The sequence below is a fragment of the Ranitomeya variabilis genome, chromosome 6, assembly GCF_051348905.1.
Source record: "Ranitomeya variabilis isolate aRanVar5 chromosome 6, aRanVar5.hap1, whole genome shotgun sequence".
NCBI lineage: Eukaryota > Metazoa > Chordata > Amphibia > Anura > Dendrobatidae > Ranitomeya > Ranitomeya variabilis.
In genome coordinates, this window is record NC_135237.1 from 399,867,524 (window position 1) to 399,883,805 (window position 16,282).

Sequence of the window (16,282 nt, forward strand, 5' to 3'; positions counted from 1 at the left end):
ATGACCCAGGGATCTCTCAGAACTGGAAGAATTTTCCACCGAAGAATGGATGAAAATCCCTCAAACAATTGAAGGACTCTTGGCTGGTTACAAAAAGCGTTTCCAAGCTGTGATGATTGCTAAAGAGGGTGCTACTAGGTACTAAACATGCAGAGTGCCCAAACTTTTGCATCTGTCTATTTTCCTTTCTTTAATTTTTAAAATGTAAAAGATTAAAATAATACAAAGGAAGTGTATCATTTTTAACTTTAGCAAGTTGAAGATGAAATGATCTCTCAAAGGGCTAAAACTTCCAAATAAAAAAATTAAAAAAAATGTTTGAGTGTTAATGGCTTTATGACCCAGAATTATTTCATTACTCTGTTAAAAATTCATACTAGTCGAAAGAAACACAAAAAGTTATGCAGCATTAGGAGCCGAGCTGATATTCGGTGCTCCCAAACATCCCAGAAGTGGCATGAAGAGAAAATACAATGCAATAAAGCTACAGAAAGCATGGAAAATACTGCAGTGATACAGTGCTTTATTCATATGTGACATATCAGGTCATCTGGTTTTCTCATGAATACTAGGCCGGCAAAAGATAAATTAAAAAGTATTTCTTGAACATGGTGCAAGAATAATACTGGTCCAACACAACAAGAGCGTAACAAGCATCGACCTTAAAAGTGGAAGGGGACACTCAGACAAAACATTCACACCAACAATAGAAACAGGTTACTTAAAAACGTAGATTTGTTCTTTTTTTTCTCCATATGTGATATATTGATATTTAATAGGAAAATAAAATACATAGATTTCTGTCATCTGTATTCTGCATTCATTTGCAAATCTTCTTACAAAAAAGGACTAGACATGTTAGGCATTCACAAATTCTATGCCATTTTTGTTAAATTCCATATCAACTATACATTATATTACAGTATTAACAATGAATATTTGTTTTCTGTTCTACCCATTGGGTAGGATATGTGCATAATATTCAAGTTATATACAGTTGAAAAATAAAAAAAATATATATAAGACTTACGAAAAGATGAAGTGGAAATAAGCACCTTTACAAAATGAGGCACAGCAAAAGCGGAGGTGACCAGGGCGCGGCGAGCCTCCCAGTCGTATACGACGCTGGGCTACGATCTGGTGGCCACGTCACGCACTCCTATGAACACTAACAATGGCAGGCAATGCAGCAGCGGTAAACATGTAGCAAACACTGTAGCCAACGTGATGACCACACATTTACACTTTGTTGCTTTCATAATAACATTGCTTTATAACAAATTGCAATCATTTTATCATTAATTTCAGCAATCATGTTTTTTTCTGCCCAACATATGCAGCAATGACACATGATGAACTGTTGTAGCATAGCGTTTTGTATATATTGCAGTCCCTCCAGTCATTGTTTTATGCAGGGCTGATCGGCTGTCACAGTGAAATGGTTATTAGAATTGAAATGAATGGAAAAATCTTAAAATATGCTTGATTATATATTATCTATATTCTATAATTGGCAGCCTGCCGCAACATCAATATGCCTGAATGTCGCCACTGCCTACTAACCTTAAGAGGTGGCGGGGAGGTCACGAGTAGGAAGCTTGCAGTGCTCTGGATGGCGGACTACCATTGTCGCCACGGGACCAGAGTCCACATATTTTAGCTGTACTGGAAAAATATATATATATATATATATATATATATATATATATATATATATATATATATATATATATATATATATATATATATATATATATATATATATACACACACATACATACACACAACCATGATCCCAAGAACAAGCTCGACCTATTGTGCATTTATAATGAGTGGGTTTTTGTTACACAGACTCATTTTAAAAGTTAGTGGGCCAGCACAAGAATGTCCAAACCCTCTGGTGGTAGATGGCATGGAGATCAGCTTTCTTTTTTTTTTTTTTTTTTAAGAGGGGGTTCTTGTTCTTGGGATAATGTACGTAATAAAATCCAAACGTACAATAGATCTTATTGCACATCTGTCATAACACTGAAGAAGTAACATTGATTTTAAGAGTCCTAGGCAGAGTGATTATATCTTGTTTCACCATGCTTTCTCTATTCTTTTCTGGTTGTAGCCTGGATATGCTGCAGCATTGAGCTAGTGGTAAACCGGACTTCACTCGGACTAATCGCTGCTCTTAGTACATTTTAATAATGATGAATTGCCTATCGAGATGGACAGCAAATAGATTAAAGTGCGAGTAGGAGAATGTAATACACTTATCAGAATGTAGACTGTTGATTATGGTATCCTGCCTTCAGGCTAGCGCAGGGTCCGCAGACGCAGCACCTCCAGGGTCCATGCTTTATTTTAATGATATGCATATATATGTCCTCATATATAAGGGGAAATTCAGCAAATACTAGATCGCCAATACAGGCATTTGATGTCTCCCATATGTAGCTAGTTAAGTTATATCTGAATATTTCATAATCTTAAGATCTGAAGTGAAGGGGCCACATCCGACACCTCTACAGTTACCTTGCATGTATAGCACAGGCATGATGTTCTTGATAGTAGTGCTGCAGGGTTGTGGAGATCATTAGGATTACTGGGAGCATCTTTGGGAATAACATACTAGTACACAAGGCCTTCAGTGTCAGGATTTCTCATGTACAACTATTAGCCAGTGTTCTCATGTGAGGTAACCTACATGATGCAGATAAATTTCATAACCCTTAAGTAGTAACGCAAGGACCATTCCATCCAATATGAGCATTAATCCGGTATCGCTGATGCCCTCCCCCACATGGTATACAGGAATCTTTCCCAACCAGCTATTCTTTATAAAGCAGTAGGCAATGTTCTAGGGCTCTTCAACATGGCTGCTAGTAAGTAACAGATCTTCAGAAATGTCAAGTAATTTTTCGTCATTAAATCCCCATGTATGAAAAGTTTTTGGATCAGTGGATATTTAGAATTGGGAGCACTAAAGACCTAAAAGTGCGCTCGAGTTATTCATTAATGTGACATGCACAATCGTACAAGAACACCTACAACGGATATTCACCTGCGGACTAGAGCTCTAACAAACCTGCCAGCATGGCACCCAGCTCTGTTCGTTTCTGTGCCATGCAATGTCCTTTATGCTAGATGGATGACTCATGCCAATCTTTAGTTACATATTAAGCCATCAGATTCCCTATAAACAGGCCAAACTATGAAGGTAGAAGGATAAATGTGTCACGGTCCACCCCTTAGGTCCTATGGTTTTCTCATTTTTTGAGGTTTGTTGCATACAGTAACAAATGTGTCATCATGGCGACTTCAGACCTCTGTAGATTTGGGGTTTTCTCATACAGATGAATCAGATTTCCATCTAAATTTCTACAAGATCTGCAGCGTGCGACTCCACCCAATACAAAAATGTTGTGAATATACAAAGTTAGGAAGGAAAGATTCTTGGCATTTCCACTAACTTTTCTGGTACTTTTTTTTTTTTTTTAACAAGGTTTCAGATGACATACCATGGATATTACCACTCTTTAAAACAGTTTTGTTCTGTTCATGGTGTAGATATGATCCATTGCTATACATCAAGTGGCTAATCTAAAATGTGTGTGAAGAGGGCTATTCTATAGACAGCGGTCAGGACAGTCCTTAAGGTACAGTCACACTAAACGATATCGCTAGCGATCCGTGACGTTGCAGCGTCCTGGCTAGCGATATCGTTTAGTTTGACACGCAGCAGCGATCAGGATCCTGCTGTGATGTCGCTGGTCGCTGAATAAAGTCCAGAACTTTATTTGGTCGTCCGATCGCCGTGTATCGTTGTGTTTGACACCAAAAGCAACGATACCAGCGATGTTTTACACTGGTAACCAGGGTAAACATCGGGTTACTAAGCGCAGGGCCGCGCTTAGTAACCCGATGTTTACCCTGGTTACCAGCGTAAAAGTAAAAAAAAACAAACAGTACATGCTCACCTGCACGTCCCCCAGCGTCTGCTTCCTGCTCTGACTGAGATCCGGCCCTAAAGTGAAAGTGAAAGCACAGCGGTGACGTCACCGCTCTGCTGTTAGGGCCGGAGCTCAGTCAGTGTCAGGAAGCAGACGCTGGGGGACGCGCAGGTGAGCATGTACTGTTTGTTTTTTTTACTTTTACGCTGGTAACCAGGGTAAACATCGGGTTACTAAGCGCGGCCCTGCGCTTAGCAACCCGATGTTTACCCTGGTTACCCGGGGACCTCGGCATCGTTGGTCGCTGGAGAGCGGTCTGTGTGACAGCTCTCCAGCGATCAAACAGCGACGCTGCAGCGATCGGCATCGTTGTCGCTATCGCTGCAGCGTCGCTTAATGTGACGGTACCTTTACTTTGACCACACGTACACACTTAGCCAAGCTTAAAGTCCAAGTAGATGTGTTCTCAATAGTGATTAGCGAGTATGCTCTTTACTAGAGTTTCTCAGAGTATGCTTGGGTGGTGGCCGAGTAATTATGGCGTGCTCGGAGATTTAGTTTATGTCGACGCAGCTGCATGATTTGCGGATGCAAGATAGGCAATCCCCACATGTATTCAAGCTAACAAACAGGCAATCCCCACATGTATTCAAGCTGTCTAGCAGCCGCAAATCATGCAGCTGCGTCGACAAAAACAAAATCTCCGAGCACACCAAAATACTCAGACAACCCGAGCATGCTCGGAGAAACTTGAGTAACGAGCATACTCGCTAATCATTAGTTTTCAACAGTGGTGGCAGCTCATCTCTAGTGAGAACAGAAGGATCAGGCTTGACAGGTCTGATCCTATTTCCACAAGCATCTGACATCGGGGGTAAAAATTGGACGTCCTTATACAGACAGTTGGCCTGTTTTGCCAAAATTATCAGGTTTGACTAGTTATTCTAATATAAATGGACACCTTAATTCTGTCTTGGCAGAGTATTGTACCACACGCAAAATACAGGGTAAACAGCCACATTTTTTTGCCTAGTTCATGGCTTTCACAGTGTACAAATGAATAGCCACTGAATGTTACCTGGCAGAAAAGACTTAAGATTCTCACACTTAAGCTAAAAATTAATTTAAAAACAGAGGTTAAAATCCAACAACCTGGCTTATTATCTGGGTGGCTTCAGCACAGCGGCTAGCTAAATCTGCCAAATGTACATCGTTAATGACCTTCCCAGTCTCTCCTGCATTCGTCTACTGGTTGTAAAAATGATGCATATACACCTAGTCATAAAACCCTTTTAGGCTATGTGCACACGTTGCGGTTTTTACCGCGGAACCGCAGCGTTTCTGCAGCTGCGGGTCCGCAGCAGTTTCCATTGCGTTTACAGTTACATGTAAACCCTATGGAAACCGCAATCCGCTGTGCACATGCTGCGGGAAAAACCACGCAGAAACGCAGCGGTTTACATTCCGCAGCATGTCACTTCTTCTGTGCAGAATCGCGGCGATTCTGCACACATAGAAAAGCATTGATCCGCTTACTTCCCACATGGGGCTATGCCCACGATGCGGGAAGTAAGCGGATCATGTGTGGATGGTACCCGGGGTGGAGGAGAGGAGACTCTCCTCCATGCCCTGGGAACCATATTTGTGTAAAAAAAAAAAAAGAATTAAAATAAAAAATAATGATATACTCTCACCTCTCAGCGCTGCATGCGGCCGTCCGGTCGCAGGGTTGCTGTGCGAGCAGGGCCTGCGATGACGTCGCGGTCACATGACCGTGACGTCACGAAGGGTCCTTCTCGCACAATGATCTTTGGAACCGGACCGCCGCGTGCAGCGCCAAGGAGATCGGGATGTCAGAGGGTGAGTATAACCATTTTTTTAAATTATTTTTAACATTACTATTGATGCTGCATATTGCTGCATATGCAGCATCAATAGTAGGAGTAATCCCGCAGCGGAAACCGCAGAACAAACCGTGATAAATCTGCAGGGATAACCGCAGCGGTTTTGCCCTGCAGATTTATCAAATCCGCTGTGGGAGAACCCGCAGAGGACCCTCCCTACGTGTGCACATAGCCTTAGAGTCAGAACAAGACATAGTATGTTGATCCTCGTCACCAGCAGTGGTCATGTGTAACATAATTGTGCCAAAATGCAAATGTGTAGGAATGTCACAACCCAAAATCTGCACACTGATACTATGGACAGTAAAAATGGTCAGTGAACGGATTAAAGGAGAGTTGCTCATTCCGAGTTTACTAGAAAAGAACCGTGCATCTAGCAAACTAATGAGTATGAAACCCTGGCTGGTCTCTGTTGCTGGGTGTCTCCTCACAGGTAAAAATACTGTATGACAAAAAAAAGTCAACGCGTTTCCCTCATAAAATAATCTGAACAATTAGTGCAACTTTTTCTCTTAAAAAACAAAACTCAGCATCCGTCGCATTCACTCTGTCAGTTCACTGTACACATTGGCACGCACAAAAGGGTTATTGATTTATATACAAGAATTAGCGCTGCCCCTACACATCATAAGCACTGGCCATCTGACGAATAAACGGAGCATTTCTAGATAAACACTTACTTGTTCTATGTCAGTATACAAAAGGCTCGGTGAAGCTTTAGTTCTGTGCCACCTTTCTGTAAGGTTTAAATAAACTGAAATATGATAACATAAAAAAGTTTCCTGAAGAAAGTGTATGTGGAAAACAGAAAGAACATGTGTAAGGCTACGTTCACATTTGCGGTCAGCGCCGCAGCGTCGCCGCATGCGTCATGCGCCCCTATATTTAACATGGGGGCGCATGGACATGCGTTGTGCTGCGTTTTGCGCCGCATGGCCGCAAGCGTTGGACGCAAGAAGCGTTTCAAGTTGCATTTTTTTTGCGTCCAACTTTCGGCCAAAAAGGACGCATGCGGCGCAAAACGCAGCGTTTTAGCGTGCGTTTTGCCGCGTTTTTGTTTGCGTTGTGCGCTGCGGCACCGACGCTGCGGCGCACAACGCAAATGTGAACGTAGCCTAATAGTATCCGATTGCATGCTGTCCTCTGACTGCTATCAGAATCCGCATACATTAAATATGTGCATTTGGCTTAACTTGAGTGTACCACTTGAACAAGAGCCCCGTGCACTAAAGTCCTGGGAGTCCTGCGGACAGCGGCCTGGCTACGTCCTTCAGACAAGGTTTCCTGGCTGCCCATCTTTTCCACTGACTGGGACTATTGTGCTCTCTTGATCGGACTGTTGAAGCTGAAGCCTTCTACCTGTCTGTGAAGGGGTAGAGGAGTTATTTTGCTGGTGTTGGAAATAAGTTGAGCCTGGGTAACGTCCCATAACTTCACTGTAGGTTGGCGGTGGTCCTTCCATTCTGCCGCTGCTGCTATAGTTGGTTGCACTGATGCCAGAGTTGCTGCTAGGCGGGCACGGGCCCCCATTGTACATGGATATATCTATTAAGTCACTATCAAAAATGGTCCTGTTTGGAGGCGCCCTGACAGATTCTCTGTTCAGTTCCATCTGCTGCTCTGGGTCCCGCAGCTGGAGAGTGCATGGACCTTGGTAAGGTGGAGGCTCCTCGCCATCAGAAAGCGAAATCGTAGGCGGAAGGTCAATCTCATGCTGGATGTAAGGATAAGTCGGCTGGAAGCGGCTGAAACGATCTCTCTGCATAAAGGAAGGAGCTGTGAATCTGTCTCTCGACCTTGGTGCATACATGATCTAGAAAAGAAGATTACAAAGAACAGTCTCAGTGATAAGGAATTTCAGATATCTCTGCAGTCTGCCGAATCCAAGTTCTGTAATAAAGGAGGGGAATCTGTTGTGAATGTACAAATGGCTACAGCCACAAGATTTACTTCTGTAAGCAATGGCCTCACTCCTGAGACATTTATTCACTCAACATTGAAATTGCAACATTAAGAAGAAAAAGTTGTGGAATTATGGAAATCATAGCATGGATAGACATTTATGTGTGAATGATGAAAACATGGAAACGGTTTCAAAACATTTCCATTAATTCTGTACCATTAATTTACAAGCACCACAGCCAGAAATGTTGTGCCATGCTGAATGCAATTGGGCATGCAGACGGATGAGATCTGCTGCTGGCAGCTGCCTTTGTAACCCATGGCATCTTTCAATGTGCTCAAAGGGAGAGAAGTCTTTTAACGCTGCAGGCCATCATGGCACATGTAGGCCATTCCCTGAAATACTACCAACAGGAAGCCACCCCAACACCATAATCCCAGGTGTAGGACTGGTGCGATGGTCCCTCGTGAAGGACTTTTCATGGAATTGACCACTTGGTCTTGTCAAATTTGAAGAATGGCACGTAGTGAACAATTCTGTACTGCAATTGAACTTGGAGTTCAAATACCAAGCAAAAAGTGTCTGTGTATACAAACCAACACAAGGCATCTGCATGGCATCAATCTATGACCCAGATGTTCAGACCCAGGTGTTCATGACCCCAAGCCACTGCTCTCACAGAATACCATGGAGCAAAAGCTAGATCGCAATGGAGGCTGGAACACATTTACCTTCAGTGATAAGTCAAGTTTTTGTTTTCAGTGTAATGATAGCCAGAGATTAGTCTGGAAATCACGTGTGCAACACCAGGAAGATGCCTTTATAATGGAAAGTGAGTGTCCAAGGAGCAGTTTTTCAACATGACATTACAAGGCCGCATGTTGCTCGTGCAACTGTGAACAGCCTGCAAGGTCTAAACGTGCTACCATGGCCTGCAGCGCCATCAAGCTCCTCTGGGATGTCACTGGTTGGCAATTGCAAACACAGCTACCAGCAGCAGATCTTTAGGAGTTGTATGTTTAAGTGCATTTGGCACTAAAGAACATTCCTCTAACAACCATGAATGTCCTCACTGATAGTAGCCAAGTTGTGTGCTCATACTTGATACTAAATTAATCCAGATGTTCTGAAAATGGTGTTCCCATTTTTTTTCATCATTTGCATACCATTAACACGTCTATCCATCCTGAGTTTTCCTAATTTCATGACTTTTCCCTTTTGGTGTTGCAATTTCAATGTTGCGATGTGTATGTAAAGATCAGATGCAATGGTGATGGTAAAACCTTCCTGACAAGACTGGCAGCTCGCACACTTCAGATTATTCCTGTGTGACATGAGCAGCTGAGTTTTCTTTATGGCTATGTTCCTATGGTCAGGAAGTAGCAGCACTTTGGATGCAGAGTATTTTCGCTGTGTTCTAATCACGCAGGCAGATCCGCATGTGTTCACTTAACCATGCGGATTTACCGCATCCAAATACGCTTACTGAAATGTCTGTTGTGGAGACCAGCTGGTCCGCAGGTGAACGTACACACATAGTAGACATGGGATTTCTAGAAATCCCGTCCATTATACTGTAAAATCTGGCTGCTGTGTTTCACACTGCAAAAATATGTAGCGCCAAAACGGCATCAATTCCTGATCATGGGCACTTACCCTATGAGTGCACCATGTATAGGCTTTAGTTTCCACATTGTAAAAATAAAGGTTGACCATATACAAGATAAAGGGAATCGGTCACTTGAAAAAAAAAAAAGCTATTAGCCTGCAGATCTAGGGATAATCTGCAGGTTAGGCCGGTTTCACATTAGAGTTTGCAGGATCTGCGGAGGGCTGCGGACTTCCTCTGATAAGCCCCGCCCTCAGCCGCACCTCCGCCGCACCTCCGCCGCTAGCTCCGCCTACTTCTGCATGCGGCCTGCGTACCTATCTTTAACATTATCCAAAAAAATGAAGGCAGCACTCCAATAGAAAAAATAAAAGTGGTTTATTGGCCCATGTGTGACGTTTCAGTCCAGGATGTGGACCTTTCTCAGTCCACATCCTGGACTGAAACGTCGCACATGGGCCAATAAACAACTTTTATTTTTTCTATTGGAGTGCGGCCTTCATTTTTCTGGACAATAGCATGAGGCTTGGTATATACCTGGAAGGATTTTTTGCACCCTTTGTTTTCTTTTGGTGCTGCTTTTTGTTTTCTTTTTCTATCTTTAACATTAGGTACGCAGGTCGTGCTGCTGTATGCGGATGCTTCCGCATGCGTCGTTGTGACGATGCGGCGACCAGCGTAGGTCGCAGCTTGTAGCAATTTTTTTTTTCTCCGCACCGTCAAAACAACGCATGCAGAAGCATCCGCATACAGCGGCACGACCTGCGTACCTAATGTTAAAGATAGGTACGCAGGCCACATGCAGAAGTAGGCCGAGGGCGGGGCTTCACAGAGGAAGTCCGCAGCCCTCCGCAGCTCCTCAAAACGCTTGTGTGAAACTAGCCTTAAAAGTGTTCTGAACTTGCCTGGCACCGGCACTTAACACCCTGCTGCCAGGAGAAAATCAGTTGTTAAAAGGGACTAAAGTTAACAGAATTAATTCCCAGAAGTCTTGCAATCATGTGTCTGCATTTGAGTTTTGGAATAAAACATCAGTAATCACATAAAGCACATAGTTTGTGTTGTAAGGTTAAAAAAGTTGTCTACTACTTGGACAACTCCTTCTCATACCCCAAGCTTGGCCCTGATCAGATTAAAAAGCCTATACTCGCCTCCCCTGCAGGCATTGTTCCCGCAATGTCTGTACTCTCTCCCAAGGGCCCTCGTGTGGTTATTGTGACACGTGACCCTGGTGCCCAATCAGCGCTGGTATCACTGTCTCCGCATTCTGTCGATTTGAACATGAAGTCAGGTCGGCTGCAGCCCTAACTTCCTGTTCATGTTCAATTCTTCTGAAGGTGGGGACAGTGGCACCGATGCCGATTGGGCACCAGGGTCACATGTCAAAAGACCTCACGATAGCCCCAAGAGAGCGAGTGCTGACACCACGGGAACGGTGTCAGCACAGAACGCGAGCCTCAGCTATTTTAATCGGGGCCAAGCGCGTAGTATGATAAGGGATTGTTCTAGCAGTGGACAACCTCTTTAAACTTATATTCCCCACCTTAGTTACTGTATTTTTCAGACTATAAGATGCACCGGACCTTAAGACGCACCCTAAATTTTCAGAAGGAGAATGGAGAAAAAAAATGAATGTGTCAAATGGGCCTCAGTCTTAGGCCATGTTCACACAGTGCGTTTTTTACCGCGGAACCGCGGCGGTTTTGCCGCTGCGGTTCCGCAGCTGTTTTCCATGCAGGGTACAGTACACTGTACCCTATGGAAAACAGGACACACTGTGCACATGGTCCGGAAATTTAAAAAAAAAAGCCGTGCTGAATAGCTCCCGGAAAAAAGAAGGAGCATGTCAATTCTTCTTCCTGAACCGCAGCGGTTCTGCACCCATAGACCTCCATTGTGAGGTCAAAATCGCAGTAAAACACGCAGATCAAAAATAAATCTGCGTGTTTTACTGCGGTTTGATGTGCAGAACCGCTGCTGCAGGAAGTGCGGGGAAGCCGGCGGAAGTGCGGGGCCGGAAGTGCGTGGGCGGAGAGACATGGAGGCATAGCGTCGCATGGGGATCGTGTCGGCCGTTTGATTGATTTGGTATGTGTGTGTGTGTGTGTGTGTGTGTGTGTGTGTGTGTGTGTGTGTGTGTGTGTGTGTGTGTGTGTGTGTGTGTGTGTCCCCCCATGCGACGATAGTGCCTCCATTGTGCTAAGTCGCCGTATGGGACTACTACTCCCATCCGGTATTAGGATGGGAGAGTTGTCCCTGTGTCCGGCGACTTAGCACAATAGTAAAGTTTACACCAAACACCTACACACAATACACATACATGACACACAGTACAGTACATACAACACATAACACAGAGTATATACTCACCAACAGCACACTGGTAGGCGAAGCCCTCGATCCTCCAGGAAAAAATCCAAAAATAATAAACCAAATCCATACTCCCTGTCCGCAGAATCCATAAAACGAGTGTCCCACGCCGATCCCCTGCTCTCCGGCGATACACTGCCAGGAGCGAAGCTCCTTGCAGTGTATCGCGTACTGTTCCGGAGTTCAATGGCTCCGGCGTCTCGGTTAACAGCAGTACAGCTGCGTTGAACTTTCCCACGCAGCACTGCCGTTAAGCGAGAGTGCCGGGGTCAATGACCGCCGGTAAACTCGCTCGCACACTATGGCTCCTGTCAGTGTGTTGCTGCAGCCGTGGAGAGCAGACACATCTCTGGATGTGTCTGTTCTCCATGAAAAATCTTCGTGGGATACGTGGATACTTAAATACGTGACACGTGTCACTTAAATACGTGATACGTGTCACTTAAATACGTGGCACGTGGCACTTAAATACGTGGCACGTGGCACTTAAATACGTGATACGTGGCACTGAAATACGTGGCACTGAAATACGTGGCACGTGGCACTGAAATACGTGGCACGTGGCACTTAAATACGTGGCACGTGGCACTTAAATACGTGATACGTGGCACTGAAATACGTGGCACTGAAATACGTGGCACGTGGCACTTAAATACGTGGCACGTGGCACTGAAATACGTGGCACTTAAATACGTGGCACTGAAATACGTGGCACGTGGCACTGAAATACGTGGCACGTGGCACTTAAATACGTGGCACGTGGCACTTGAATACGTGGCACGTGGCACTTGAATACGTGGCACGTGGCACTGAAATACGTGATACGTGGCACTGAAATACGTGGCACTGAAATACGTGGCACGTGGCACTTAAATACGTGGCACGTGGCACTGAAATACGTGGCACGTGGCACTGAAATACGTGGCACGTGGCACTTAAATACGTGGCACGTGGCACTTAAATACGTGGCACGTGGCACTGAAATACGTGGCACTTAAATACGTGGCACTGATACGTGGCACGTGGCACTTAAATACGTGGCACGTGGCACTTAAATACGTGGCACGTGGCACTTAAATACGTGGCACGTGGCACTTAAATACGTGGCACGTGGCACTTAAATACGTGGCACGTGGCACTTAAATACGTGGCACGTGGCACTTAAATACGTGGCACGTGGCACTTAAATACGTGATACGTGGCACTGAAATACGTGGCACTGAAATACGTGGCACGTGGCACTTAAATACGTGGCACGTGCACTGAAATACGTGGCACTTAAATACGTGGCACTGAAATACGTGGCACGTGGCACTGAAATACGTGGCACGTGGCACTGAAATACGTGGCACGTGGCACTTAAATACGTGGCACGTGGCACTTAAATACGTGGCACTGAAATACGTGGCACTGAAATACGTGGCACTGAAATACGTGGCACGTGGCACTGAAATACGTGGCACGTGGCACTGAAATACGTGGCACGTGGCACTTAAATACGTGGCACGTGGCACTTAAATACGTGGCACGTGGCACTGAAATACGTGGCACGTGGCACTTAAATACGTGGCATGTGGCACTTAAATACGTGGCACTGAGGCTATGTTCACATTTGCGTTGTGCGCCGCAGCGTCGGCGCCGCAACACACAACGCAAAGTAAAACGCAGCAAAACGCATGCACAACGCTGCGTTTTGCGCCGCATGCGTCCTTTTTTTGATTGATTTTGGACGCAGCAAAAATGCAACTTGCTGCGTCCTCTGCGCCCGGATGCGTGCGCTGCAGTGACGCATGCGGCGCAAAACGCGGAGCGCTGTCATTCAAAACACGTCCACTCATTTTGGTGTTTAGTCCCAAAATGGAGGATGGAAGAAGAAAAGGGTTGGACAAGGAAATGACATCATTTTTTTTTTTTTTTTCCCCCCCACTGCAGTAAACTTTATTTCTGTCAAACACAGACAATCTGCAGACAAAACTGCATCAAAAAACGCACTAAAAAACGCACCAAAAAACGCACCAAAAACGCACCAAAAAACGCACCTGCGTTTTCTGCAGAGACCTGCAGTTTCAGTCAGGAAAAAAAAAGGATGGAAATCCTGAACGTGTGAACATAGCCTAACATTCCTGAATTAAGCTTACCCGGGGGAAGGTGGGGGTGGGATCAGCAGCGCTGGTGGAGCAGAGTCACAGGGGTTGTTTGGTGGTCCAGCGATGATATGACCCAGACTGGTGAGCAGGTTCGGTGGTGCGGGGGGCTATGGTGACATTTTGTGAAAGCCTGGAGCCCCTGCACATCCATTGCTGCGATGCGATGGTATCCGGGAAGTTCCATCCCAGTCTGGTATTGCAGGTTCGGCAGTGCTCGGTGGTGCGGGGGCTACCCAGAGGCCACAGCATCAAGGCAATAGAAGTTCGGGGGCTCCGGGCTTTCACAAATTGTCACCGGAGCCCCCTGCACCACCGAACCTGCCGCACCAGGCTGGGATGGGAGCGAGATCGCGCGGCAGCGTCGGACCATGGGAAGAACCGCCCCACTCCTGCTGCCACCACTCTAAGTACATTTTGACTAAGACACCCCCCCCTCCCCCCCAAATTTTTTTGGGAAAAAAGTGCATCTTGTAGCCTGAAAAATATGATACTTTTATAATGAACATCAGCTGAAAAACTATAGCTCACTATATACTACTACATCACTGGTATTTATATGTATATCCTACCTCTGATGCGCCTTGTCGTGACACCAAATTATCTGAAGGCCACAAACACCTTTCCTATTGGAGTAAAAAAAAAAAAAAAGTCAGCATAAAATACACATTCATGCATCGAATGTGGAGTTCAACACCTAAGTGGCACAATTAAACGGTGGATAAAACGGCAGCCACAATAAAACACAGGCACCTACAACCATGTGATCACAGCCATTCACATCTTATATTCAAACTATTCCGTTCACGCAACACCTTTTGCAGAAATGTACCCAGGTCAAGTGTTGTCTAACCTAAAGGTACCTTCACACTGAACAACTTAACAACGATAACGATAGCGACAGCTCTCCAGCGACCACACAACAACGAAACAGCGACACTGCAGCGATCGGCATTGTTGTCTATATCGCTGCAGCGTCGCTTAATGTGACGGTACCTTAAGGTCAAGGAGGTGTCCCTTGTCTGAAGAGACCATCTTCTAAATGATCACATTTAAATGTGATAAGGTACCAACAAGTGTATACAGGACAGCAGAGAGACGTTCTCTATACCAAGGTCACGTCCTTGAGCCAGCTTGCTACAAACACTTACCACCAAACCTCCCCTCCCTTGCAGTTTCCAGCCTCTGGGTCCTGTAGAGTGGGAGTCTGGCACATGAGTGAGTGACTTGAACAGGTTTAGTCTACAGCACTTGATGCATAAATGACTGCCAAACATTTTGGATCTCATGAGTATTACATTATGTAATCAATACGTGTAGACCATACCAGCCACCAGTAGATGGCACCACTGGTATATACGTTTTTACTATTAAACTTTTGTTTGAGCCTTTGTTTATACAGTCAGTTCCTGGATGTAGAGTCATGTCAGGCTGCACAGTTGCCTTTTTCCTGATCTGGACAACTACCCGCGATTTCACCACTAGTGATTTCTACCTTTGGATGAAAGATTTGTTCTTAATTAAAAAAAAAATAACACATCTGTGTACAGAGGGCATTTCTGGTACATGCAATTAACTAAAAATTCTTAAGTATCATCCATGTACACATGATGTGTGAACGCCCACATAGTAGTTTATGCCTACAGTCCTGTGGTCTGGAGTTTGACTACCTAGGAAGACATCTGTATGGAGTTTGTGTGGCTTGTTAATTGAGCAAGCAGCTCCAGCTATTGAGTTTAGCCTGCTGCTTGCAAGGAAAGTGAATAATAACTGGACATACCAGAATTTTTTCCAGTGGCAATTGAGAAGGACAGTCTTCATAGTTTCTACGTAAATGGGGTTATTCCCACAAAGTGCATCTGGTCAGGCAGCTCCCAAGATCTAGCTGTCAAAGTGCCTGATCAGCGTGGAGAGAAGACCTGCCTTTTGGACTTGTCACCAACTCTGTCCGGTACTTTGTCCTGCAGCATTTCAGAGGAAACAACTGCGATAAAGGAGCCGGTCTCTGAAGAGTCATGATGTGATTGGTTACCATTAAAGTGATCTGATAAATCTTCGTCTCGTTGACCACGCTCAATGGGTAATGGAAGCATGTAAGCTCGCTCTCTACACAGGAAAGAAGTGTCCCCATACTGAAACCGCTGTCTGTAGCAATATAAGCCAAGCCAGAGCCCCAGATAGTCATGGTGTAAAGCTTCTTGAGTCATCGGACACTGACTTGTATGGAGTTGCCTCTAATATATGCCACTAGTGATACTTTGCCCCCGGGGGAGAGGGATTTTGACTGATCTAAAGCAGCAACAATCCACACTAGTAACAGCGAAGCTAAGTGTCACTGCAGGAACCAGAAATTGAGAATTGCACTCGGACCGTCAGTCACTGTCCACATGGTTTAGGTTAAAATCTCATGA

The 16,282-nt window shown here is 44.9% G+C and overlaps 1 protein-coding gene across 8 annotated transcripts in view; it reads right to left on the minus strand.

Moving 5' to 3' along the window:
- Positions 1–4,585: 4,585 nt before the first annotated feature.
- The window catches only part of LDLRAD4 (low density lipoprotein receptor class A domain containing 4), a 465,509-nt gene continuing 453,812 nt past the window's right edge, over positions 4,586–16,282 (minus strand). For all 8 annotated transcript variants that reach the window (XM_077270140.1, XM_077270137.1, XM_077270143.1 and 5 more), the window contains 2 exons: positions 14,444–14,497; positions 4,586–7,658 (listed from right to left, as the gene is read on the minus strand). In XM_077270140.1, the coding sequence (XP_077126255.1) occupies positions 7,116–7,658; positions 14,444–14,497 (597 nt within the window). In that variant the 3' untranslated portion in view covers positions 4,586–7,115. The remainder of the gene's footprint in view (positions 7,659–14,443; positions 14,498–16,282) is intronic.